The sequence below is a fragment of the Poeciliopsis prolifica genome, unplaced genomic scaffold (genome assembly GCF_027474105.1).
Source record: "Poeciliopsis prolifica strain line A6 unplaced genomic scaffold, Auburn_PproV2 SCAFFOLD196, whole genome shotgun sequence".
NCBI classification, from domain to species: Eukaryota; Metazoa; Chordata; class Actinopteri; order Cyprinodontiformes; family Poeciliidae; genus Poeciliopsis; species Poeciliopsis prolifica.
This window is the reverse complement of record NW_026562571.1, coordinates 27,586-55,253: the sequence shown is the minus strand read 5'-3', so window position 1 is coordinate 55,253 and position 27,668 is coordinate 27,586. Positions and strand designations below refer to the sequence as shown.

General features: G+C 40.6%; 1 protein-coding gene across 1 annotated transcript; it reads left to right on the top strand.

Moving 5' to 3' along the window:
* Nucleotides 1-1,502: 1,502 nt before the first annotated feature.
* LOC129356811 (patatin-like phospholipase domain-containing protein 4) lies at nt 1,503-26,311 on the top strand. Its single transcript, XM_055026358.1, is given in 10 exon segments — nt 1,503-1,603; nt 4,490-4,545; nt 16,473-16,660; nt 16,744-16,774; nt 16,777-16,806; nt 16,809-16,836; nt 17,675-17,810; nt 17,916-17,981; nt 18,061-18,213; nt 25,576-26,311. Coding segments are annotated over 8 exon segments (756 nt in total). The 5' UTR covers nt 1,503-1,603; nt 4,490-4,545; nt 16,473-16,480; the 3' UTR covers nt 25,708-26,311.
* Nucleotides 26,312-27,668: the final 1,357 nt, after the last annotated feature.

Genomic DNA, 27,668 nt, shown 5'->3' with positions numbered 1-27,668 from the left:
AGCAAACCCGGGATAGTAAGTGAAGCAAAGTTGCAAAGTAATGTTTACATTTAAGCATTATGACCAGCTACAGAAACTAAATTAATCAGAAATGAGAATAAGGGACAAGTGGTGAACACAAACTGAACCACTTTGTCACAAAGGCAAAGAAGATTATGAAAGAAAATATAAATTTTTGTTTTGTTTTGGGGGCTCTTTAAAGGTCTATGGTCTTATGCCTGTTTCTTTTATTATACATCCAATAACTCAGCTTACAACTTGGTTCAGATCCAGTTGTGTGACAGATCTAGTTGTGTTATATATACTCCTTTCTCAAGACAAGACACTAAAAGGAGCCATGATGAAGTGGTCATTACTGGTAATTCATTTCTCTGCTTAATGATCATAATATAACCAAACATATTTTGCAGAATATCCCAAACATCAGAAGAATTTCCCACAGTTACATATTAACATTTTGCTCCTACTATAAATAGAAAGAAATGCATCCATGAATGACCAGATTATTCCATAGAAACAAATTATCTGCATTAAAAACAAAAGCCATTAAACTTCCTTACTGCAGATTAAGGAAGTTTTTTTTTTTTTTTTTTTTTTTTTCGTTTAAACTTGTAATCCACAGCAGGTACTGTCACAGATCAAAATACATTATCCTCTCTCCATTATTTCAGAAGCTAACTAACACCGGTCGTTTTTCCTCTGTGTTTAACTTTATCTCTGCTAATTTCTCACAGTGTGCAAAACACCTAATCTACTTTAGGCTGTAGAAGAATACAGGCTATGGTAAAGAAGCTGTAAATTTGTGCTGAAATACTAGGAAACCCAGGCAAAAGCAAAATGCAGAGAATTCCGATGGTGGAAGGTCCACGGGAAATAAATGCTGACAGAAGAGGAAGAACTGTACCCCAGGGATCCTGCTTTAGGAGAGAAAATGATAAAGTAGGGCTAGTAATAAAAGTGCACACAGCTTTATTATTTGTGTTATTAAATCTTGAGACTTTGCAATGTTCAGGGACTTTGGTTCCATTGTAAATTTTGGGCTTAAAGTAGTAGATGGGGTAATGGTCAGTTCTACACTGTGTCATTCATAAAACTTGAACCTTCATTTTGTCTTAGATCGATCAAATAGACAAAATTTAAAATTTAGTCTATTTTTTCCAGGTTTTTATTGATCAGCAGCTCATCCTATTCTTGGTAAAGTATTGTCAAGACAAGAGGATGTGACTGTTAATTTCTGTAATAAAGTATTTTAGAAGTACCAAAAGGCCTATGTATATCTGCAGCAACTAAAATAGCTTTTAAATCTAATTTAGTGGTGAAAATCTTTAATCATGTGCAGTTAGAATAAATGTTATTTCTTTGACACCTACTAAGACCAACAGTCTGGATGTCTTTTTTTATGTCTGGGTCTCTCTAAGGAACTTTCACAGTTTTATTTTGAAATTCTTTAGCAGGGCCCAGAGCTGCCTTAGTTACTTCCGGTATTTAGAGGGTGGCTGAATAACACGGAGCCCTGTCTGTCAAAATGTAGTTCCAGTTTACATAATAGACATCTAGCAGTCCTCTAACCGCTTCCTGTTCACCGAGGTGGGACTGAAACACGGTAGGTTGTCCTTGGAGACATTTTACTGACTGCTCCTTTAGCTTCCCTATGAAAAAAAAAAAAAAAAAAACACTCACTGCAGTTTGAACGACGAATACCATAATTTTTCTTCGTTCAGTGGTGTATTTGCGTGTATGGCACACCTCCAAGTCTACTCGGAGATGTTTTGAGTTACTTGCCGATTTGGATTCTAAGCGAAATCTGGACATCAAAAAATAAATAATTAATAAGTAAAGATATGGACATTTGAATGTTGGCGCTCAGAAAACGAGATTGTAAAAGAAACCAGTTCTGAAAATTCTTACTCATCTTTTCTCCTCTAACTTGTTCTTGGGAATATTCATTTACATTACTTAGTAAATTAAAATTAAAAATGTAACTACAATGTATTTTCTTGCAGAAAGAATAGTTATGTATTTTCATAAAATGCAACATTTTAAAATATAAATGTCAAATACCTATATTGTTCTTAACTGCAAGTGTTGTGTCCATTAATAACATGTTGGGACTATTTGTAATTTAGAATCATAATTTTAAAAAAAGATAGACTTAAGTTGCTTGGGTAGAAACAAAAATCCTATACTGTACCATTTAACATAAAAATTATCTACTAATTTCTATTAGTTGTATTTTGTACTGTATTTATTTTCCAAATGAATTATTAAAATTGTGTGCAGAGCATCATAACCAAGCTAAGTCACACACACACACAAAAAAAATCGAGTCATTCAAAATCGGATTGTTCATGAATGTCACATCAATACTGTCAGCAGGTACTTGACTTATCTAAAAATATATATTTTTATAGATATTCAGATTTTGATCCATTTTCCAAATAGGCTGGGAGCTTCTGTTTTGTAATGGAGTCATCTAAGAACCCTGAACTCTTGTGGGAATACTCCATGGAACACACTGGAGGGTTTCTCAGCAGTCCTGAAAACGGCATGATATTCCCTCAAATAAGAGGAAGAAAACAATAAATGTAATATGTTCAACAATGTTTTCTTTCAGCCCTAAGGAAACCCAACGTAAATAATAATTTTATTTTAGGTGTTATTGATGCAGTTAGTAGGTGAAGGCATGGTGCTCACCATCTCATCACCATCATATCACACTTTAAGCAGAGCCACACTAGTGCAGTCCAAGGCCAGGCAGACCTCGCTCGTTGTGCCAGAGGCATGCTAAAAGCTCTGCAACTCACTTAGCGAAACTGATCATATAAGTAGTCCTGCTGTTGTTTTCTTTTCACCAATATCTTTATGCTGGATATTGTCATCTCCAAAGTATCTTTCTTTGTAGCATCTGTTATCGGTGTGTATTGAATCATATTAATAAGCCTTCTGTTTACTTTCAATGTGCAACTTATTTCAAATCAAATCAAATTTTATTTGTATAGCACATTTCAGCAGCAAGGCATTTCAGAGTGCTTTACATCATAAAAACAAGAACACAAAGTCATGCATATAATAAATTTGTTACATATTACATTTCAACAATTCTAAACAGGTGTGTTTTTAGTTGAGATTTGAAGGAAGTCAGGGTTTCTGCTGTTTTACAGTTTTCTGGAAGTTTGTTCCAAATTTTTGGTGCATAGATGCTGAAAGCTGCTTCTCCTCTCTTGGTTCTGGTTCTGGAGATGCAAAGCAGTCCAGAACCAGAAGACCTGAGAGGTCTGGAAGGTTGATACAACAACCGCAGATCTTTGATGTATTGTGGTGCTAAACCGTTCAGTGATTTATAAATTAACAACAGTATTTTAAAATCTATTCTTTGAGCTACAGGGAGCCAGTGGAGGGACTTTAAAAGAGGTGTTATGTGCTCTATCTTCCTGGTTTTAGTGAGAATGCGAGCAGCAGCGTTCTGGATCAGCTGCAGCTGGAGGATTGATTTGTTGGACAGGCCTGTGAAGACGCTTTTTAGGCCTGTCACGATAACAGATTTTGCTGGCCGATAAATTGTCTCAAAATTATTGCAATAAACGATAATATTGTTTGAAGACCTTTTTACATTGATTTAATGGAAATTACATAATAATACATGCGATTTCCTGCCAAGAGGCAGGAAACACTTTACTTTCAAAAGACACTTAACACTGGCACTGATACACAAAATAAATAAAAACAACCAAAAATAAAATAGATTCTTAGTCTCCATTAACAATAAATGTACTTGAATAAAAATTAAACAACATAAAGCCAAAGTGGAAATAAACACTTCATTCAACCAAAAGAGTGCAGATTATGAAGTCAGTTTATTGCCCTTCAGTGATAATTAGATTTAAATAGAGAAGAATCCGACTGCCTGATGCAATAGTTCAAACTACAGGATTTTTTTACCCCGAACGACAATCTTAGAACGTTCTTCGTTCTGAGATTGTCACTTGTGTGTTACGGTCAGTGGCGGAGCTAGACTTTTTTTCAAGGGGTGGCCAAAGGGTGAGCAAGGCTTTATCAGAGGGGTCCATATACAAATGATGAACAAAAGGAAACAAATATTTTCTCACACACACTCAAATTAAAATGGTTTATTTAACTAAGATTTGCCATGACCAAACAAGACGTTAAATGGCACTATGGAACAGTGAACATGTAAATGTAAATTCAGAGCCCAGAATATCACCAAAAACAAATTCTCAAAAATAAATAAATAAACTGGTGCTTCTGGTGTGCAATAGGTTGTGCTGGGTGGGGGCAGTTCAGTGCCATTTCCTCCTGCTTCACTGTCTTCCTCCCCAGAGTCTGACTCTGAATCTCTATCACCCTCATCTCTCTCTGGAACTTAATTGGAAATGCATAAACAGACACAATAAAAAAATGCAAAAAGCATCATGCTAACCTTTAGAATTAGGCTTATTGGATTTTAATACTTAATAACTCTCTGTCACAGCCTCTAACCCGCTGGTGATACACTTGGGCCTGGAGTCTCCTGGCTGGATTCTTCAGGTTGGTCACTGCTGCAGAGTTCTGTCTGGTCCTGGTCACTGCTGCAGGGTTCTGTCTGGTCCTGGTCACTGCTGCATGGTTCTGTCTGGTCCTGGTCACTGCTGCAGGGTTCTGTCTGGTCCTGGTCACTGCTGCAGGGTTCTGTCTGGTCCTGGTCACTGCTGCAGGGTTCTGTCTGGTCCTGGTCACTGCTGCAGGGTTCTGTCTGGTCCTGGTCACTGCTGCAGGGTTCTGTCTGGTCCTGGTTTTTGCCTCTTTAAGAAGAACTGGGAGATTTTCCCTTTTCTCTTCATTTTGGCTCTACACAAAATAAGAGCCTGGTATTTAGACTCCATGACTGTTTGGCAGAGACAACAATATTTTAACTATTATTTAAACTATAGTTTTTAGTTTTCTGTAGCTAGCTAAAATACTAAATTAAAAAATACATTAATTAAAATTAATTAAAATAACTAGTGAGGTTATAATTCAAAGCTTTCATTTGACATAGCCTACTTACATTTCAGTCATTATAAAACTTAATGGTTTTTCACATATTCTTACCACACATTTCAAGCAAGAGCTGGGAGATATAAAACATTACAGGGCAGCATGTCACTAAAACATATGTTAAAAGAATCTGTCTAAAACACGATCTACCAGCACTAACATGGCTAATATAATAAACGAGGCACTATGCAGCGGTACACAACCTTTTTTTTTCTTTTTAGAAATGTATGACAAGTGCCGCCTCTCATTAGGAAGGTAACAGCGGTTACCGCTGAGCGGTAAAATGTTAATACCTGCAAAACTCCTCGACGGTGTAACTCTAAAGCAGTTGATGTGTTTTGGATCAAGCAGGATTCTCCTCGTGCTTTCTGAGGGAAATACGGGGGGAATCCCGAAACAGTTGACACGGCGCAACCCGAAGTCCAGCAGACATCGGACACAAACATGAATGTTTATTCAACAGTTCGTGCAAAGAAAATATAAATAACTAGGGGAGGAGTTGGAGCGAAATTTCTACCAGAAAACCCGGTAACTTTTCAGCAGTTCTTCGTTAACGTGACATAAATAGGTTATAATGATTGTCATTCTGTCAGTACTGACACTAGCCACATGCATTGCAGGTAGATTGTAGTAAGGAATTGATTAATGCCTCGTTTCAATATTAGTGAACTAGGCTTATTATTTTGTGTCCATTGTTGGACACAACGCGGTTCGATCGAACCGTTATAGCTAGGATTTCTGTCGGCTAATGTGTCTCTCAGGTTTTGATAATGAGCCGACAATCCGCGACATCAGATGGTGCAGCGCGCGCTGGGCATTACACTAAGGAAATAAGGAAGGGAGGGTCAGTGGAGAGCACCGGAGTTGAGCCTTTTTTCATTCAGTGTCATCAACAGTAAGAGATGACACGATATAGCCTTAATTAAAAATGAGGTCGATAGTTTTAACTTATCGTGCGATTAATTGACTTATCGTTTATCACGACAGGCCTAACGCTGTTGTAATAATCAATGCGACTAAAAATAAATGCATGGATGAGTTTCTCTAGATCTGGCTGAGACATTAGTCCTCTAATCCTGGAGATGTTCTTCAGGTGATAGAAGGCCGACTTTGTAATTGTCTTTATGTGCCTCGCAAGGTTCAAGTCCGAGTCCATCACTACTCCCAGGTTTCAGGCCTGATCGCTAGTTTTAGTTGTAATAACTGAAGCTGTGCATTGACTCTAGATCGTTCCTCTTTAGGTCCAAAAATAATGACTTCAGTTTTGATTTTGTTCAGCTGGAGAAAGTTTTGACACATCCACACATTTATCTGTTCTAAACATTTATTCAGTGATTGGATGGGTTCAGAGTCAACTGGTGACATCATAGTGTAGAGCTGTGTGTCATCCACATAGTTATGGTAGCTAATATTATTTCCTGTTATAACCTGAGCTAGTGGGAGAATATAAATATTAAATAAGAGGGGTCCTAAGATTGAACCTTGGGGTACCCCACATGTGACCTTTGCCCTCTTTGATGAGAAGTTTCCAATTGAAACAAAGAAATCCCTGTTCTTTAAGTAAGATTCAAACCAGTCGAGCACCGAACTGGAGAGTCCGACCCAACTTTCAAGTCGATTCAGTAATATATCATGGTCGACAGTGTCAAAAGCTGCACTGAGGTCCAACAGAACCAGCACTGTGGTTCTCCCACAGTCCGTATTTATATGGATATCATTGAATACTTTTACGACGGCAGTCTCCGTGCTGTGGTGAACACGAAAACCAGATTGGAAAGAGTCAAAGCAGTTTGTCATCATGAGGAAACTATTTAATTGTTTACACACAGTTTTTTCAATAACTTTGCTGATGAATGGGAGGTCAGAGGTCGGCCTGTAATTCTGCAATAGTGATTTGTCCAGGTTGTTCTTTTTTAACAGTGGTTTGATGACTGCTGTTTTCAAAGCCTGGGGGAAAACACCTGATGTAAGCGATGAGTTTACTATTTGGATCAGCTCAGTAGCAATAACAGGCAGGACTTTCTGAAAGAAATGTGGGGTAGGACATTCAGACAGCAGGAGCTTGAACTTAATTGACTTATAATTTTTTCTAGGGTTGTATAATGAAGTAGTTGAAAATGGGTCATTTTTTCTGTATTTGTTTTGTTTGGATACAGCAGTGGTTCTGGCTTTGAAGTTGATTTGCCAAAACCAAATCAAAAGTTTCACATTTATGAAACGGCTCAGATTTATTCTGTAAGCAAGCTGATTTAAACACAAAGTTTATTGTTTTAAATATCCAAAATTGACATTTAAAGCATGCAGTGATTCCGTCATGACTTCAGCAAGTATATTTGGCAAAAAAAAAAAAAAACTTTTCTAAGAAATTGGTGGTTTTTGTCTTTTTTCTCAGTTTCTGCTCTGCTGACTCATTCATACATTTGTCATCTCATGTCACATACAGTGGTTCTCCATGATGGTATTACTGCAGGACTGACATTAAATTAGTTTCAGGTTAACACAATGAAATTGGTTACTTCATTGTGTAAACTTGTGGTTATATATATCAGAAATACTGAGGCAGGTTCAAATGTTTCTTCACGTTGAATCTGTAGTAGACATCTCTACTGTGCAGAGCATATAGAGATATAACTTCTTTTATGCTGCTTGGCTCAAAATGTTCCTGACCTCAACAATTAGCCTTTCCTTCTGTGAAAGCAGAACAGAGCCCACCCTGAAAGCAGATTGAAACAGAATTATGTATTTTCTTACTCTTTTTTTTTTTCTCTGTGGACGCTGTTCAAGGTTCTGAGCTGTGGCGCATCAGTGTCTGGCCCATTGCCACCTGTATGTGGGGAGCTCTAATAAAAAATAATGGCTGTTGACCGTATCTTTCACGTTCACAGTCAGTCAGCAGCCTCAGGTTATCGCCTCTGTGACTCCACTTAGCATAATTGCCTCTTAAAGTTTAAAGGCAGCCAGATGACCAGAGGCTCAGTGGGGATGTTGGACTTGTTTTGTTGCAGAACTCCCTGGTGTTTGCCTCATTAATGTGTCCCCTTCTGCAAGATGGGTTTGGGGCTAGCCTTGAATCCAGCCAAAGCCAGGCTAAGTGATGTGTAATAGGGAAGAATGTTCAAGTAATCCACATTTTTCAAAAGCTTCTGTTTTTCCAGAGGTGAATACAGTTGAGTGGTTATGTTAGGTGAATGGAACTGACTGTGAGGAGATATTTTTTTATTCTATCACCTGGGTTGTATGCTATGATATCTATGAAATGTTATTCCCCCTTCAATTCAATTTAAAAGTGCTTTACATCATAACAAAGACAAAAAACACAAAGACATCAAGCGGGGGTTCTTGCCTTTGTATCCACAAAAGGTTTACTAGTTACACTCTACTGTGTTATATGGAAAAAAATAGCTACTGGTATTTTTATTCCCAGTCACCCAGTTAAAACGATGTTAACAGCCTTTCAACGGGCTTCCAGCACGAGGCTCCATACACCTCTTTCATGGCATTTCCAGCAGGGACTCCGTCGTCCCTCACAGATTTTGTACAATTTTATGGTACCTGTTAGTGTCTAGAACAGGGGTGCTCATAAGCTCGAGGCAGAAACTGATCAATCGCAGCTGATGTTAAAAAAAAAAAAAAAAAATTGTCAGCCTATCAAACATCATATTACTTGATTGACATACAGCAACCATTCAGATGACAGCTGAATTTTTGGGAGGGAGAATATATATGTAGCATCCCGATCCACAATCCTTTCCAGTAGATGGGGATTAATGCCATCATCATAAGTTGTTTGCCAACCGCCCATAAAAAAATGAAGACGTTGCTAGCGCAGCAAAATAAATTACGATTTTAAGCCCTTGCTAAAACATATGCTGATCAAAATGAGTGAGAAAGTTGGACCAAGTAAGAAGGCAAAAACATATCACTTTATACGGAATGGGAGGTGGACCTTTTTTTTCACAATGTCTTTTTCGAAGTGTGTTTTGCCTCATCTGCCCGGCTGTCATCGCAATACCAAAGAAGGGAAATGTGGAGCGGCATTTTCGGACGGTTTATGGAAAATACGGCAATGACTTTCCGCCAAAAAGCCAGCTGAGAAAGAGAAGGTGGAGGAACTAAATTCACAAGTTGTTCCCTCAACAAACTTCAAAAGCGAAAGCCGCCACCGAAGCATTGTTCCGGGTGAGTCACCCCCATCGTTAAAAACAATAAGTCCTTCCAAGTCGGAGAGATGGTAAAAGAGCATTCGTTGAAGCAGCTGTGTGATGGCCCTGTTGTCACAGTCCTGTGCGTGTCATGTGATTTACTAACTATCAATTAAGGTCCTCAATGTGGGAGGCGCTTCCATCACCTGGATGGTATATAAGGAGCACCGTTCCATTCATGGGGGTGACTGCAGAAGCCACCACGCGCAGACGACCCGAAGATCCAGGCTGAAACCAGGCTGAAGGGGCCCAGGAGTGATGTCTCCTAGACAATTCAATTCTTTTAATAATAACGCCTTTCATGGGCTTAATATCAACTGGTTGCCGTGTCCCCCTAATTTTGTTGGGGCTTAACAAATGGGGCTCGTCAAACACAAGACTTTTGCAATTTGGAAAATTCTTGGTTTGAGTGTGTGACGTTTTCATTCACCTTTTTCCTGTTTGTAGGAGTGAGCAGTGACAACACCGTTGGGGGGGTGGGACATGGCTTTGTTAACCAGTTTGTTTGTTGTAGGCAGCTGTGGTGCGTTTTGTTGGTTGGTTAAAACGACAGGTGAGTGAAATATTGTGGGGTTTGTGTGTGTCAGAGTGGTTCTCTTTTTGTGATTGTGTCTCCTGACAGGCTAAGAGGTGCTGTTGCTTTAGACTTCACCTGTTTGTTGTTTTAGTAGTGTTGTGGGGGTTTGCGGTTGGCGTTTCACTGTGCAAGCAGTGATCTCTGGGGCAATCCGTGAGATTAATTCTCACTGGTTTGGTGCTTAATAAACCCGCCACCGATCCACGTGAAGAGCCAGGAATCAGTTAAACAGGTGAGTTCTGACAGGCAGGTAAAGTATAGTGGGGACATGATTGCTTTGGAACCATTACGCATTCTTTCACTTTAAGCTGTATTTGTCGTTTAGTTTGTGTTTTTCTCCTGTAGTGTATGATTGCGGTTTTTCTTAAAAATATGGAGTTTGATCTGGACGACTTTGTAGCTAAACCTTCTTTGGAGAAGTTTCATGCTGCTCGTAAAAGTGATCTCGTAGCCATTGCTGCTCAGTTTGAAATACCTGTGATTAAACAAGAGAAAAAGGAGGTTATTTTTGCTCATTGATTGAGCAAAACGTTTTGCCACCTCCCGAATCAACACCCAGGGTGACGTTGGGGCATCTCCGAGTGAGGTGCGCAAAATGGAATTGGAGTTAGAGATGCGTCGTTTGGAGCTCCGAGAGAAAGAGCTGCAGCATCAGGTGGAGATGCGCAAATTAGAATTGGAGGCAGCTGCGAGGCGCGACTCGGCGCGCGTTTCAGTTGATCAAGATGGCAGTTCTGCAGGGGCAGAGTTTGATATCAACAAATGTATTTGCTTGGTTCACCTTTTACCGAATTGGATGTGGATAAATATTTCATCCTGTTGAACGTGTGGCAAAAACACTGAGGTGTCCTCAGGATGTTTGGCCGCTGCTTCTGCAGTGTGTGTTCACTGGTAAAGCACAGGAAGCCCTATGCCTCGCTGTCACCTAGTGACAGTTTAAAATTATGATAAAGTGAAGAGTGCAGTGGAAAAAGCTTATGAGCTCATGCGGTGGCATATAGGCAGAAATTTCGCCGCTATAAAAAAGCCGATCATCAGAGTTATACTGAGTTAGGTCGTGTTAAAACTGCTTTATTTGATCGGTGGTGTGCTGCACAAGATGTTAAGAATTGTGATCAGCTCCGCGATCTGATGTTGTTGGAGGAATTTAAAAACTGCTTACCGGAAGACATTGCAACTTACATTAATGAACAGAAAGCTAAAAAACATTTCTGTGACCGCGGGGTTGGCGGACGAGTACGTGCTGACTCATAAGATTATTGGGTTTCTGTGGGGTTTTTAAACGCTATTTGGCGAGATGTGAGCCGCAGTGATCGGGTTGGTGGTGTCACTAAGCAAATGGAGACGAGGCAGTTTAAAAATCCGGTGTTCGGATGATGATCGGGTTTGTCATACTGTCACAGACGCGGACATATTAAAGAAGATTGTCATCAGCTAAGGGTGAAACAAAAAAAATTCAAACTGCTCCTAAAGGAGTTGGTTTGGCTGCGCCAGTGCGGAGTCCTTTAGAGGACACGAAGAACACTCCGTCTTCTGAAGTAGGTGTTTCATACTACCTTTCATTCGTGAGGGGTATGTGTCACTGTCAAATGGCGAGGGAAAGGTTCGAGTTAAGATTCTGAGAGACACTGGGGCGTTTGACTCTTTTATTAGAGCTGACGTGTTGCCGTTCTCGGCTGAGTCTGAGACAGATGCCTGTGTTCCAATTCTGGGAATGGGATTAAAACATGATGTTTCTGTGTTTCTTGATTGCGAACTGTTTGTTGGTGACATGCAATTGCCCGTGCGCCCTGCTTTGACAATTGATGGCGTCTCTGTGATTTTGGGTAACGGTTTTAGCAGGAACGTTTGTGGGCGGACGCTGCGCCATTAGACGGCCTGGTTACGTCAGAGCCAGTTGAGCAAGTTCATTCCTCAGACTTAGGGGAACGGGGAATTTGCAGATGTGCTTACCGCATGCGCAGTTACTCGGGCCATGGCGCGGTCAGAGTGTGAGAGACGAGAAATGTGTGAAAATTAATTTGCCTTTGTCTAGTTTTCCATGTCTCTGTCTCGCAGTGAGTTCGTGACGGAACAACAAGCTGATGTTTCACTGAAGACTCTTTTCGATCAGGTTCGCCCATTAAGTGAAATAACTGATTGTGCTTGTGGATATTTCCTGCAGGATTCATTGTTGGTGAGGAAATGGTTACCACATGCTGACGTTGTGGGTGAGCCAGTATTACAAATAGTGGTTCCCATCAAGCTACGCTCCGCAGTGTTGAAAGTTGCTCATGATGAATCTGGCCATTCTGGTGTACGTAAGACGTATGATCGAGTTTTGCGACATTTTTTCTGGCCCCGTCTTAAAAAGGACGTTTGTCTTATATTAAGATGTGTCATGTCTGTCAGCTCATTGCTAAGCCCAATCAGGTTTTGAAAACCGTTCCCTTTAAGCCCAATTATCGCTGCATCTGAGCCATTTGAACATTTGATCATAGATTGCGGGGTCCGTTGCCTCGCTCAAAGGCTGGGTCTTCATATCTACTCACTGTGATGTGTCAAACTACACGTTATCCAGCAGTTCTTACTCAGTTCTTTTCGGTGTTTGGCATCCCTAAAGTAATACAGTCTGACCAAGGAACAATCTTTCATCACATTTGTTCAGTCAGGTTTTGAAACAGCTGTGGGTGCAACACAGTAAAGCGACAGCATATCATCCAGAGAGTCAGGGGGCATTAGAGCGCTTCCACCAGTCTCTGAAGTCTTTCTTACGCGCTTACTGTACAGAAGGCAAACGACTCAGAAGGTTTGCCTTGGCTGAAGGTTTGCCTTGGCTGCCTTGGCCGCCAGGGACGTAACACAAGAAAGCACTGGGTTTAGCCCAAATGAATTGGTTTTTGCACACAACGTGAAGGGTCCGTTGGCTGTGGTGGCGGACGGGCTGAAAGAGTCTGCTCCGCCGAAAAACTTGGTGAATTACGTAAATGGTTTTAGAAGACGTTTATATCTGGCACGGGAACTTGTTAAAGAGAAACTGACTGTGGTGCAGGAAAAAAATGAAAAGTTTGTTTTATCGTTGTGCTGAGGCGCGCTCATTTTGTCTGGTAATCAAGTCTTGGCTTTGTGTCCGGTCACGACTTCTCCTTTTCAGGCGAAATTTACTGGCCCATATACAGTTCTGAAGCGGGTTTCCGATCAGAACTATTTAATATCGATGCCGGAGCAGAGAAAGAAAACTCAGTTGTGTCATGTCAACACATTAAAACCATATTATGCTCGTGATGATTTATTTCAGCCACAGGGTACTGATGCCACGCCTGCATGTGCCGTAAACAGCCTTGCTGGGGGGAGCGAGACTTTCAGCACCACGGACAGCGCACTATTACCTGTCGAAGATGACGGCAGTACGGATGGGTTGGACAGCGCTCTGATTCATGGGCGTCTTAAAAACTCTGAAACTTTGGGTGAGCTGGACACGTTGTTGGCTCACTTACCTGCAGGTTGTGCTAAGCAGTTGGCAGAGTTGATAAGTGAATTTCCATGTCTATTTTCGGACACGCCAGGTCGCACACATTTGATTGAACACGATGTGGATGTGGGAGACGCTAAACCAATCAAGCAACGGTTTTACAGAGTGAATCTGGAGAAGCGTAAGCACTTGGATGCAGAAGTAGATTATATGCTTTGTACTGGGATTGCAGAACCGAGTAAGTCCAGTTGGGCATCGCCGTGTATTTTGGTCCCTAAGTCGAACAATACGCTGCGTTTCTGCTCAGATTTTCGTAAGCTTAACGCTGTTACTAAACCAGATTGTTTCCCGCTGCCGAGAATGGATGATTGCATCGATCAAGTGGATTCTACTAACTTTGTTAGTAAATTTGACCTTTTAAAGGGTTACTGGCAGGTACCACTGACTAAACGTGCACGTGAAGTGTCTGCATTTGTTACGCCTACAGGCTTGTATTCTTATACAGTCATGCCATTTGGTCTGAGAAATGCGCCAGCCACGTTCCAAAGACTAATGAACAGAGTGGTTGGTGACATGACTGGTTGTGCGGTCTATTTGGATGACGTGGTGGTGTATTCTGACACCTGGGGAAAGCATGTGGAGTCACCCCATCGTTAAAAACAATAAGTCCTTCCAAGTCGGAGAGATGGTAAAAGAAGCATTCGCTGAAGCAGCTGACTCATTGTTCCTAGACTTTAAAAATAAGGCAGAGATATTATCTTCAATCAAAGCTCTGCAACTGTCAAGAAATACAGTTACCCGGCAATGTGAAGCCATGGCTGAGGATTTAACCCAGCAAATGTGGAAGGACATCGGAGATTGTGAGTGTTTCTCCCTGCAGTTTGACGAATCTACAGATATGAATGACACAGCCCAGATGTGCATTTTCATTTGTATGGTGTTTAGTGATCTTAGTGAAAAAGAGGAGCTATTGACAGCACTTCCCATGAAAGAACAAACGTGAGGAGAGGACATTTTTCAGACATTTAAAAACCTTAGCGAGAAAACTCAGCTCCCAGTGTACAAATTGGTGTCCATTACCGCAGATGGAGCACCTGCAATGGTTGGACGTGTGAATGGATTTATTGCAAAGTGCAGGCAGGATGATGTATTCCCAGTCTTCTTGAATTACCGTTGTATAAACCACCAACAAGCGTTATGCGCTAAAATGCTCAACATGAAAGAGATTATGGATGTGGCAAAAAAGATCACCTGTTCTGTCTGAGCCAGATCTCTTCAAAGATGGTTATTCCGTGCACATCTGGAGACGGCTGACTGCAACCACTCTGATTTGTTACTACATACTGATGTGAGATGGCTTAGTCGTGGGAAATTCCTCCAAAGATTCGAGAACTCTGTCCGGAGAAGTTTTTCCGTGTATCTGGACATGGAGAATACAAGCAACTAAATGATGGTGAATGGCTAGTGGACTTGGCATTTTTAACTGATCTGACAAACTTGTTGAATGAGCTTAACTTTGAGCTGCAAGAAAAAGACAAAACAGTGACCAGTATGAATAGCTCAGTTAATGCTTTCAAACAAAAGATGCAACATTTTGCCTCAAAGCTGCAGTGCCATGATTTGGCAAATTTTCAGAACTTGGCGTCAAAGCTGGAGATGCAAGGGAAGGCCCACGAACAGCTTGAAAGTGCACGCTACTTGGAGCAGATGAGGAATTGTCTGTCAGAGTTTGACAAACGCTTTCAAGACTTTTCTTTGCTTGAGCCAATTGCTACATTCATGTGCTATCCTTTCCAGGAAGATGCTGAGTTCTGGAACTTACTCACAGAGGAAAAATACCCCAACATGAGGAAATGTGCGACCCTTGACTGCATTATTTGGCTCCACTTATTTATGCGAATCAGCCTTTTCCTACATGAAGATCATTAAATCCAGATATCGTTCCTCCATGACTGATGCACATTTGGAAATGTGCTTGAGGCTGACTGTCAGCAGCTACTGTCCGGACTATGCATCCCTGGCTGTTTCAAATCAGTGCAGGTCATCAAAGTAAACTTGGGTAATTATAAAAAATTTAAATAATTTTTTATTGGCTTATTCAGTAATGCAAGGTACATAAACGTACATACAAAGAATACATAATAAATTTGAAAATAGTTATGTTTAGCATTTTTGTCGTCGTGGGTTGGTAGATCTTTTTGACTTGGTTGTTTTATAAGTAGCTCACATGGTGAAAAATTGTGAGCACCCATGAATTTACAGGGTTTCTGTTTCGCGCAATGACCCTCAGCCATTTGCCATTTTTCTTCCGGCATGAGGCTCCGTACACCTCTTTGCACAGAATTTCGCTTAGGGACTCCGCCGTCCCTCTCGGATTTTTGTGCAATTGCAACGTAGAATCAACAATCAAAACATTACATTAAGTCAAGTTCCATCATTAAATAGTATGATTACATTTCAAATACAATTCTGAACAGGTGGGTTTTAGTCGAGATTCAACACTCAGCTGTTTTGGAGTTTTCTGAAAGTTTGCTCCAAATTTGTGGTGCATAGATGCTGAATGCTGCATAACAATGACCATTCTGAATCTGTCCTTTGCTGCTGTGGTTTTATGGGAAACATCTATCTGATCCACAGAGATTCAAACTTAAGCATGGAAGGTTAAAGAAATTCATTCATTTCTGCCAATAATTCAATAAAAAACATTCTATTTATCTCAAAGGAAATGAAATGTTGCTGTAACTAATATCATCTAATTATCATCTAATTATCTTCAGAGTTATTGTGGATGGTGTTACTGTGGGCAGTAAGTATACACTAGCTTTCTGTCTTGCAGTAAATCTGAAGGGCCCTCTGACTGAAGACTGATGCTGATTGGAGCATAAAATCTGGAGAATATCATAGGACTGGAGAGCATTGACCAAAAGAGTGGATTAAGGATTCTCTAATAAGTATTAAAGATGCTTGCTCTGAAGGAGTTGAATGTCTTTGAGACTACATGAGCAGTCATTAAAAGTGGTATTTTGTGTGACTATGTAGAAAAACTTGCTTTATGGTTTGATTAATTTTGTCTTTTCCTGTTTCTTGCACCTGGCCATCTCAGAAAACTGTTCTTTCAGTTCCTTCAGAGCAATGATAGGTGAAGGCTTACACCTTTTATAGAGCAAATGGTTTTTCTGGAAGTTGTCATATTGTTTTGTTTCTGCAGGCATAACAATGACCATTCTGAACCTGTCCTTTGCTGCCTGTGGTTTTATGGGGATCTACCACCTGGGTGCGGTGGAGGCCTTTCTTCATCATGGAGATAAGCTGCTGAGCTCCATGAGGGCCTGTGCAGGAGCGTCAGGTGGAGCGCTGGTGGCTGCTGTCCTCATCACAGCTCCAGATAAGCTGGAGGTCGGATGGCTGCAGTTAGAGGATATAAATGGATGACTGATGTCAGACAATTTCAACATGATACGTCTGTTTTCTTTCTTCAGCACTGCAAAAAGTTCACCTACAAGTTTGCTGAAGTGTGAGACAACAGAGGTTTGGAGCCATCACACAGGATTCAACTTCATGCTCATTCTACGGTAAATGCTAAAGTTAAATGCCAAATGGCAGCTGCATTGTTGAAGTAACTGATTTGTAGTTTAGCTATGCATAATCTTATTTACCCTGTTACAAAAATCACACATGAATCAATCAATCAAAGTCTTAATAAAAATTAGAAATACATAATCCACTTTTTTGCTTCTGACTCATATCTGAAGTTTAGTATGGACCGACACTGATCCAATAAAGAAATACTATTGACTTAAACGTTTCCTTTGTTAAATACATAAATGTACTGATAAGTCTGCACCAATACAGTATGCTGAAATACACCAATAGCTTCATAAGCTAACAAACATGTAGAAACAAAATACACTGCTTAAAAAAATAAAGGGAACACTCAAATAACACATCCTAGATCTGAATGAATGAAATAAATATGAAAATAATTTCCACCTGTTATCTATTCCATTTGCACAACAGCAGGTGATATTGATTGTCAATCAGTGTTGCTTTCTAAGTGATTTCATTTCACAGAAGCTTGATTTACTTGGAGTTATATCATGTTGTTTGAGTGTTCCCTTTATTTTTTTGAGCAGTATAGATTAAAATGTAATTTTTTAAAAAATAATGGAGCATAGAATTAAACTGAATATACCTGCCGTCTTGAATCAACCACATTTTCACAATATTGAATTTTTTCAATATCGGCTCCAATACAGATATTAATACTGGATCTGTGCCTCTCTAATGACAATCTAAAACAAGTATGGCATGAAAGAGGATGCCTTGTTCAAATGGGAGACCTCAAGTCAAAACCCAGAAGGTGCAGATAAATGTGATAGCTTGTGACCAATGTGTGTGAATCATCTGCAGGGAAGCACTAGAGGAGATTCTGCCAAGTGAAGCTCACAATCTGGCCAGCAACCGACTTTATATCTCTATAACTCACTGTAGGAGTGGGAAGAACCACATCGTTTCCAGGTTTCCCTCCAGGGATGAGCTCATAATGGTCAGAGTCCACCAAACGCACACACACACACACACACACTTCCATAGCTCATTGTCTGTTTAGGTACAGAAAAATCGTTTGCTGTCTTGTGTTTAATATCTACAGACTCTGCTTGCCAGCAGCTTTGTGCCTCTCTATGCCGGGCTCAGACCGGTGGAGTTCAATGGACAGGTAGCTCCGTTTCTGCCTCTAATACTGTCTAAAATCTAGCACTGGTTTTTATTCTGAGACACTCACTGACTTTTATTAGAAATGGATTGATGGGGGGTTTACGGACAGCCTGCCCATCCTGCCTGTGGGGAGAACCATCACTGTGTCTCCCTTTGCTGGACTGCAGGATGTGTGTCCTGTCCACAGGGGGCGCTTCAACACTCAGCTCAGCCTTGTTAACATGAAAATTATGGTGAGTAAATGACATTAAAATATTTATATTTGGCTTAAAGAGTTTGGAAATGTCATTATTTCTTTGCAGTGATGAAAAAATGCTAATCAAACACTGATGTGGGATGCCTTTCTGTTTCAACTAATGTTGTGCAACAGAAGGTGTTAGGCTGCTGGTGCACAACTGAGATGAAAGAAGTTGTTTCACTTATAATACAAATTTTAAAAAAAATCTTGCCTGAGATAAAATTGCATACCTGTGGTCAGAACACTCCTGATTCAAATTGAATGCTTTCAATGTTAAGAATTGAAGAGTTTGCGTAAAACATATTGCTTGACAAAGGTTTATTTTTTTATCTTAATTGGGGCCTGCCCATAGCAATGCATAAGAAGAACAGTGGACTGACTTGCGAAACTTTATTCGACTAATATTAGGACCTTATTCACATCTTTTTCTTTAAAAAAAGTTTCTCAAAATGATTTTCCCGTAATTGGGGCCTGCACATAGCAATGCATGGAGGCAGTGAATGACTGGAAATGTCATTATATATAGAAAAATTCCCTTCTCACCCACCGCGGGTGGTTCTTATCCTCTGAGCTTGGGTCCTCTACCAGAGGCCTGGGAGCTTGAGGGTCCTGTGCAGTATCTTGGCTGTGCCAAGGACTGCACATTTCTGGATTGAGATGTGTGATGTTGTTCCTGGGATCTGTTGTAGCCACTGCTCCAGTTTGGGGGTTACTGCCCCGAGGGCCCTGATGACCACTGTGGTCTTCACCTTCCAGGCCCTCTCCAGTTCTTCCCTGAGGCCCTGGTATTTCTCCAGTTTCTCATGCTCCTTTTTCCTGATGTTGCAATCACTTGGTATTGCTACATCTACCACAACAGCTTTCCTCTGTTGTTTATCCACTACGACAATGTCTGGTTGGTTCGCCATTACCATTTTGTCTGTTTGGATCTGGAAGTCCCACAGGATCTTAGCTCTGGCGTTCTCCACCACCTTTGGGGGTGTTTCCCACTTTGATCTCAGGGTTTCCAGTCCATATTCTGCACAGATGTTTCTGTACACTATGCCTGCCACTTGGTTATGTCGTTCCATGTACGCTTTCCCTGCCAAACTATCACAACATTCATGTCTTAGATTTTTTTTTAAGGTTATCTTAACAGTTCTTCAGCACTTAGGTGTTGTTAGTTTGGCATTAACGTCCGGAGAGCCCAGGTGAGCAATCATATAGTGGGAGGGTCAATCAGGTGGCTGCTGTGATGTGCTGGACTGTCTCACGGGCCTCCTTGCACAACCTACACCTTGGGTCTTGTCTGGTGTGGTAGATCTGGGCCTCTATTGCTCTGGTGTTTAGGGCCTGTTCCTGGGCGGCCAGGATGAGGGCCTCTGTGCTGTCCTTGAGTCCAGCTTTTTCCAGCCATTGATAGGATTTACTGATATCAGCCACTTGGGTTATTTGCTGGTGGTACATCCCATGTAGGGGCCTGTCCTCCCATGATGGTATCTCTGGCACCTCAACCTCCGTTCCCTGTTGTCTGAGACATTCACTGTTGAGGCTTTGTCTGTTGAGGCTTTGTCCCTGATGTATTTATGGATCTTAGTTGTTTCGTCCTGGACAGTGGTTCTCACACTCACTAGACCTCTGCCTCCTTCCTTGCGGCTCGTGTACAGTCTCAGGGTGCTGGATTTGGGATGGAACCCTCCATGCATGGTTAGTAGCTTTCTAGTCTTAATATCTGTGGCTTTTATCTCCTCCTTTGGCCAGCTAATTATTCCAGCAGGATATACATACATATATATATATATATATATATATATATATATAATATATATATATATATATATATATATATATATATATATATATATATATATATATATATATATATATATATATATATATATATATATATATATATATATATATATATATATATATATATATATATATCTAATACTTTCTAACCCACCACGGGTGGTTCTTATTATTATCCTCTGAGCTCGGGTCATCTACCAGAGGCCTGGGAGCTTGAGGGTCCTGCAGTATCTTGGCTGTGCCTAGGACGGCACATTTCTGGACTGAGATGTCTGATGTTGTTCCTGGAATCTGTTGTAGCCATTCCTCCAGTTTGGGGGTGACTGCCCAGAGGGCCCCGATGACCACAGGCACCACTGTGGTCTTCACCTTCCAGCCCCTCTCCAGTTCCTCCCTGAGGCCCTGGTATTTCTCCAGTTTCTCGTACTCCTTTTTTCTGATGTTGCAGTCACTTGGTATTGCTACATCTACTACAACGGCTTTCCTCTGTTGTTTATCCACTATGACAATGTCTGGTTGGTTCGCCTTTACCATTTTGTCTGTCTGGATCTGGAAGTCCCACAGGATCTTAGCTCTGGCATTCTCCACCAGCTTTGGGATTGTTTCCCACTTTGATCTCGGGGTTTCCAGTCCATATTCTGCACAGATGTTTCTGTACACTATGCCTGCCACTTGGTTATGTCATTCCATGTACGCTTTCCCTGCCAGTATCTTGCACCCTGCTGTTATGTGCTGGACTGTCTCAGGGGCCTCCTTGCACAACCTACACCTTGGGTCTTGTCTGGTGTGGTAGATCTGGGCCTCTATTGCTCTGGTGTTTAGGGCCTGTTCCTCGGTGGCCAGGATGAGGGACTCTGTGCTGTCCTTGCGTCCAGCTTTTTCCAGCCATTGGTAAGACTTACTGATATCAGCAACTTCGGTTATTTGCTGGTGTGTACATCCCATGTAGGGATACACGAGCTGCCTCCTTCCTTTTTTTTACTTTGGCTTGGTGAGTGGATGTCCCATGTAGACATGATAAGGTGTTGGCTTTCACGTTTCTTAACTCTGCCGCACTATTCTCACTTGCACGGCGCATATGACCAAGGTACGTAACCCACGTACACGCAGCCAATCAGCGCTGATTGGCTGCGTAGCGAAAGTGAACCGTATCGTATCATTGGCTGGATTCCTGTCACTCACTGAGTTCGATCACAAAGTAGTACAGAAAAAAAAATTTATTGGTCCATAGTCAAAACTGATGTCTGAGCTCAATGTCCACTTTACGTTGGACTTTATTTTATGCGCTACATAGATTTTCTTGTGCGCTGAGAATATGTGAGCAGTGCGCGATTGCGCAGGCGTGCAGCTTAGAGGGAACATGGTTTGGAGGTGGTCTGTGGGTTGTCCTTCACAGTTCTCACCATTCTTCTTCTCTGCCTCTCTGATATTTTTCTTGGCCTGCCACTACTGGGTTTAACATGTACTGTCCCTGTAGTGTTCCATTTCCTTAATATGTTCCTCACAGTGGAAACTGACAGTTTAAATCTCTGAGATAACTTTTTGTATCCTTGCCCTAAACAACTATGTTGAACAATCTTTGTTTTCGGATCTTTTGAGAGTTGTTATGATGTGCCCATGATGCCACTCTTCATAAGAGATCCAGGTTGGAGAACAATTTTCAATCGACCACCTTAAATACCTTTTCTCATGATTGGATACAGCTGGCTATGAAGTTCAAAGCTTAATTAGGTTACCAAACCAATTTTGTGTTTCAGTAAGTCAATGAAAAGTAGTTAGGAGTATTCAAATCAATTAAATAAGGGTACCCAAATTTTTACACCTGTCAAATTTTGTTTTTATGCATTATTGCCCATTTTCTGTTAGTACAATAAACCTAATTTCAATTCTGAAATATCACTGTGTACATCAGTTATTAGATATATCAAACTGAGATAGCTGTTGCAAACACCCAAATATTTAGAAATAAAAATAATTAAGATTAATGGGAGTGCCCAAACTTTTTCATATGACTTACCCGCCAGAGTAAGCGTTGTGTTTTTGTTTTTATTCAAAGGAAATATATATATATATATATATATATATATATATATATATATATATATATATATATATATATATATATATATATATATATATATATATATATATATATATATATATATACAGTCTCATATATGTACAGTCTCAGGGTGCTGGATTTGGGATGGAACCCTCCATGCATGGTTAGTAGCTTTCTAGTCTTAATATCTGTGGCTTTTATCTCCTCCTTTGGCCAGCTAATTATTCCAGCAGGGTATCTGATTACTGGCAGGGCATAGCTGTTTATCGCACGGATTTTGTTCTTGCCATTGAGCTGGCTTCTCAGGACTTGCCTTATTCGTTGGAGGTATTTAGCTGTGGCTCCTTTCCTTGTGGCCTCATCGAGGTTGCCATTTGCTTGTGGTATACCTAGGTACTTGTAACTGTCCTCTATGTCTGCTATTGTTCCTTGTGGGAGTGAAACTCCTTCTGTGCGGATCACCTTCCCCCTCTTTGTGATCAGCCGACCACACTTCTCTAGTCCGAATGACATCCCATGTCAGTGCTGTAGATCCTGGTGGTGTGGATCAGTGAGTCGATGTCTCGCTCACTCTTGGCGTACAGCTTGATGTCATCCATGTAGAGGAGGTGACTTATGTTGGCCCCATTTTTGAGTCGGTATCCGTAGCCAGTCTTGTTGATAACTTGGCTGAGGGGGTTCAGGCCTATGCAGAACAGTAGCGGGGACAGAGCATCTCCTTGGTATATGCCACATTTGATGGACACTTGTGCAAGTGGTTTGCAGTTGGCTTCAAGGGTGGTTTTCCACAGCCTCATCGAGTTTGCAATGAAGGCTCTCAGATCCTGTTGATGTTATACATCTCTAGGCATTCAATGATCCAAGTATGCGGCATTGAGTCATAGGCTTTCTTGTAATCAATCCAAGCCATGCACAGGTTGGTGTGTCGGGTTTTGCAGTCTCTGGCAACTGTGCGGTCTACGAGGAGTTGGTGTTTGGCTCCTCTGCTGTTTACACCGATACCTTTCTGTGCCATGCTCATGTGTTTATCCATGTGTTTGCTTATCTTGGCCGCTATGATGCCTGACATGAGCTTCCAGGTTGTGGAGAGGCAGGTTATTGGTCAGTAGTTGGGTGGGACTGGACCCTTTGATGGATCCTTCTGGATTAGGATTGTTCGCCCTTCAGTTAACCATTCAGGGTGAGTCCACTTTGCAGCAGCTGGTTCATTTGGCCTGCCAGTCGCTCATGGAGAGCAGTGAGTTTCTTTAGCCAGTAGGCATGGATCATGTCAGGCCTGGTGCTGTCCAGTTTTTCATACCTGAGACTCTTTCTTGAACATCTGTCACAGTGATGGTTACCGGGGCTTGCTCAGGGAGGTTGCTGTGGTCCTCTCGTAGAGAGATCAGCCACTGTGCATTGCTGTTGTGGGACGCCTCCCTTTCCCATATGCCTTTCCAGTATTGTTCAGTCTCCAGCCTGGGTGGGTCTGCTCTGTTGTTATTACCCTGCCATTGAGAGTACACCTTAGCTGGTTGAGTGGAGAAGAGCCGGTTAATCCTTCTGGATTCATTCTCCTTGTGTATCTCTTTAGGCGGCTGGCCAAGGCTTGGAGCCTCTGTTTGGCAGTTTCAAGTGCTTCAGGTATGGGCATCTGACTGTACTTTCTGGGTACTGGTCTTTTCATTGTACCCTTGTGGAGCTCTGACAGTTGGCTCACTTCCCTCCTTGTTACCTTGATTTTAGCCTCTAACCGTCTTTTTCATGGTGGGTATTGGGTCTCATGGTTGCTCTTATAGCCAAGTCTCTCAAGGATCACTGATGCTGAGTTGTAGATCAGCTCTTTGGTTTCTGTTATGGTGTTGGTAGGGATCGTTCTCAATGCTGCATTCACATTCTCTATGAGACTTTCTGATGGTACTTCACTCAGCCGTTGTAATTGGCGCCGAGGAGGTCTGGTTGTCATTCGGGTCATGATTCTCTCTCTCAGGTCAGCAGCTGTCTCGTTCAGCTCTGTTTCGCTCATTGGGGCCGTGTATCCCCTCACTGGGTGGGGACTTGTAGTTAAGTCCCCACAGACCCCACATCCGGGTTCTTCCTTTTTGCCGTAGCATTTGTGTTGTATCTCGTCAATCTCAAGTTGTGATAGCAGTTGCCGTTTGCGGATGTTGGAACACTGAGCTACCAGTTGTTTGGCGTTTAGTGTTGACTGGGGATGTCGAAGTGACCATTCCTTCCCCAGTCTTTGCATGTAACCTCTCTCACTAGGGTTACTTGAGTAGTAGCATTCCAACAGATCCACATTTTCATCTCTCGCCCATTTCCGTCTTGTTCCAGTAGCCCATTTGTCATCAAGGTGCTCTGGTTCCCCAACACCTGACGCAGACCTTGTTTGGCCGGGTGACGTCTGAGCCGGCATGTTACGCAACTTAGTATCTCTCATGGTATGAGGTAGGCAGTAGCTTGAAGGGTCTTGCCTAAGGACCCAGACTGGATTCGAACCCCGCCCTCTCGGGTGATATACTGATGCCTTATGTATTGAGTTATCCAGTCAGCATATATATATATATATATATATATATATATATATATATATATATATATATATATGTATATATATATATATATATATATATATATATATATATATATATATATATATATATATATATATATATATATGTGTATATATATATATATATATATATATATATATATATATATATATATATATATATATATATATATATATATATATATATATATATAACCCTAACCCTTTTCAACAGGACAATGCTGCAGTTCACAATGCCCGCCTGACAAAGGAGTTCTTCCAAGAGAATAGCATCACTCTTTTGGACCATCCTGCATGTTCCCCGGATCTAAACCCAATTGAGAACATTTGGGGATGGATGGCAAGGGAAGTTTACAAAAATGGACATCAGTTCCAGACAGTGGATGCCCTTCGTGAAGCCATCTTCAACACTTGGAGCAACGTTCCCACTAGTCTCCTGGAAACACTGGCATCAAGCATGCCTAAACGATTGTTTGAAGTCATCAACAAGAATGGTGGAGCTACTCATTACTGAGTCCTTTTTTTTGACCCCCCAAAAGATTTCTCTTTTGGGGGGTTTTCGGGGTTTTTTGAGATATGGTCTTAAACTTTTGATCAGGTGGAAAAAATCATGTTTTAGAATAAATGCAGTTTTCAATTAATTCCCCGCTCAAAAGTTTTGTCTTTTACGCTGATTTCTTCTTTTAACATTGTGAAGCTCTACTTAGAACCTTCTTAAGATTCAATAGTTCTAAATGCAAATTCTTGCAATTTTTTGACTGGTCTTAAGATTTTGATCAGGAGTGTATATATATATATATATATATATATATATATATATATATATATATATATATATATATATATATATATATATATATATATATATATATATATAAAATTTAACCCTAACCCTAAGTCTGTCAGGTTTGAAAGCACCCTAAACGCAATCTCTTGCTTGCTTTCCACAGTTTTCCATTGACAACATTAAACGTCTGAACCAGGCTTTGTTCCCTCCGTCCCTCAGCACCATGTATGCCATATGTGAGGAAGGTCACACTGATGCTATGCGGTTCCTGAAGCGAGAAGACCTTATGATCTGACTGCTATAACCCTCAGGAAGCAAAGCACAATTTCCAGGAGACTCCCGACTTTTCAGGGTTTTATAATAGTGTAAATGAGGGAAGACGCTCATCTTCTGCTGACTGGAGCAGAACATCATGAAGACACCTCATTTGGACATGGACTACTCATCAATTTTCCAAGAAGCCGTTTAATTTTCATAACTGAAGTACTGTGAGATCATGGAGTCTGGAAGCTTTGAAAAGTGTTTGATGTTTCTGCAGGGTTACTGTTTGGTTTTCCTCCAGCAGGTGGAAAACAGGTGGTCAGCTGAGAAAAGCTCCCATTGCTAATATATATTATTGGTATGAAATGATGGTCAGAATTACAATAATTTATGTAAAATTTATTTGAATGACTGTTCTATCCATCCTACTTAACTAAGGAACTCAGAAGGAACTTCTTCAAGAAATTCTTTCCCCTCTGTTTTTTGCAACTGTTTGCTCTTTTTCTTTATTTTAACCTTATATTTCTTGATATTTAACCTAATACATTTTTATTTTTCAAACATCCTGTTTAAGTAAAACAGTGATCCCTAATCACCTCAGTTGTCCAAGAATAAAAATGATTTATTTTTACAGTTAATCCATTCTTTCTGTGTTACAGAATGTTACACATTTTTAGGATTATTTCAAATGATTTAAATCACAGTTCAGTTAGTTTATGTGATTGGCAAAATTCTGTCGGCTTTATAAAATAGAAAACTGAATATCAGTTGCAGGTCCAGGCTGTTCATCTGTACTCTGTTTCTGGCTTTGTGTTGACTTACATTAAATACCTATGTAGATGACAAAATAGACCAAGTAATTCTGCCACAGCCTTTCCAACACGTTTTATTAACAAGTCACCTCTACACATACATAGAGCCATTCTCACTAAAAAAGTTATTTTTTAGTGTTTGAGCTACTAAAAATTTAGTAGCTCAAACACTGAAGTCAAGTTCAGAGACTCCATTGCAATCCATTTCTTGGATTTTTCAGAATGATGGAACATAGTTTAAGTGCTAAAAAATTACATGTCAAAATATTCAAAATTTAAACAGGGTTTCCCCCAGCTAAAAGCTCTCTGTGCCCTCCACTGCCTCCCACCCGCCAGGGTAAGCGTTGTGTTTTTGTTTTTATTCAAAGGAAAATATATATATTTTAATTTATTTATTTTTAATAAGTCGGACCGCAAGCATCTCTTTTGTGATGAACATTTTACTGGCAGGGCAGAATTCTTCCTGAAAGAAAGATGGATTTATAGTTTTTATAGTTTATAATAGTTAATGCATTGAAGAGGAAGTGCACACAAATCAGGTCGCTGGCGCCTCTGCATACTGTTTACCTCAGCACGGATCACTCATATTGGCTCACCCATATGAACATTTATATCAAAATCCTGTGAGAGTGAAGATCCATATTTATTTGTGGAATTTGTCAAGGTAAGACTCAATCTTAAATCCACCGCATTTGCTCTGATCGCGCAGCTCGATGTGAACTTCAAAAATACCAGGCTTATTGCCAGCAATGCAGACCAGACTCCGACACCGGTCATAGAAGGATCGGACGGTGTTTTGAACAATTCCAGTGTTGATCTCAGTGAAATAAGTCAAAAATAAAACTAAGATGAAAAAAGCTTTCTCTCAGTGAAATAAGTCAAAAATGCACCACTGTAATTTTCCGCAAATTCATCAAAGTTCAGCTTTATAATCTTTGAAACAGCATAGAAGTACTAATAAGCAGTGTATTTTAGTGTTTTGAACAATTACAGTGTTGATCTCAGTGAACGAAGTCAAAAATAAGACTAAGACGAAAAAAGCTTTCTCTCAGTGAAATAAGTCAAAAATGCACCACTGTAATTTTCTGCAAATTCATCAAAGTTCAGCTTTATAATCTTTGAAACAGCATAGAAGCAGTATATTTTAGTGTTTTGAACAAATCCAGTGTTGATATCATTGAAA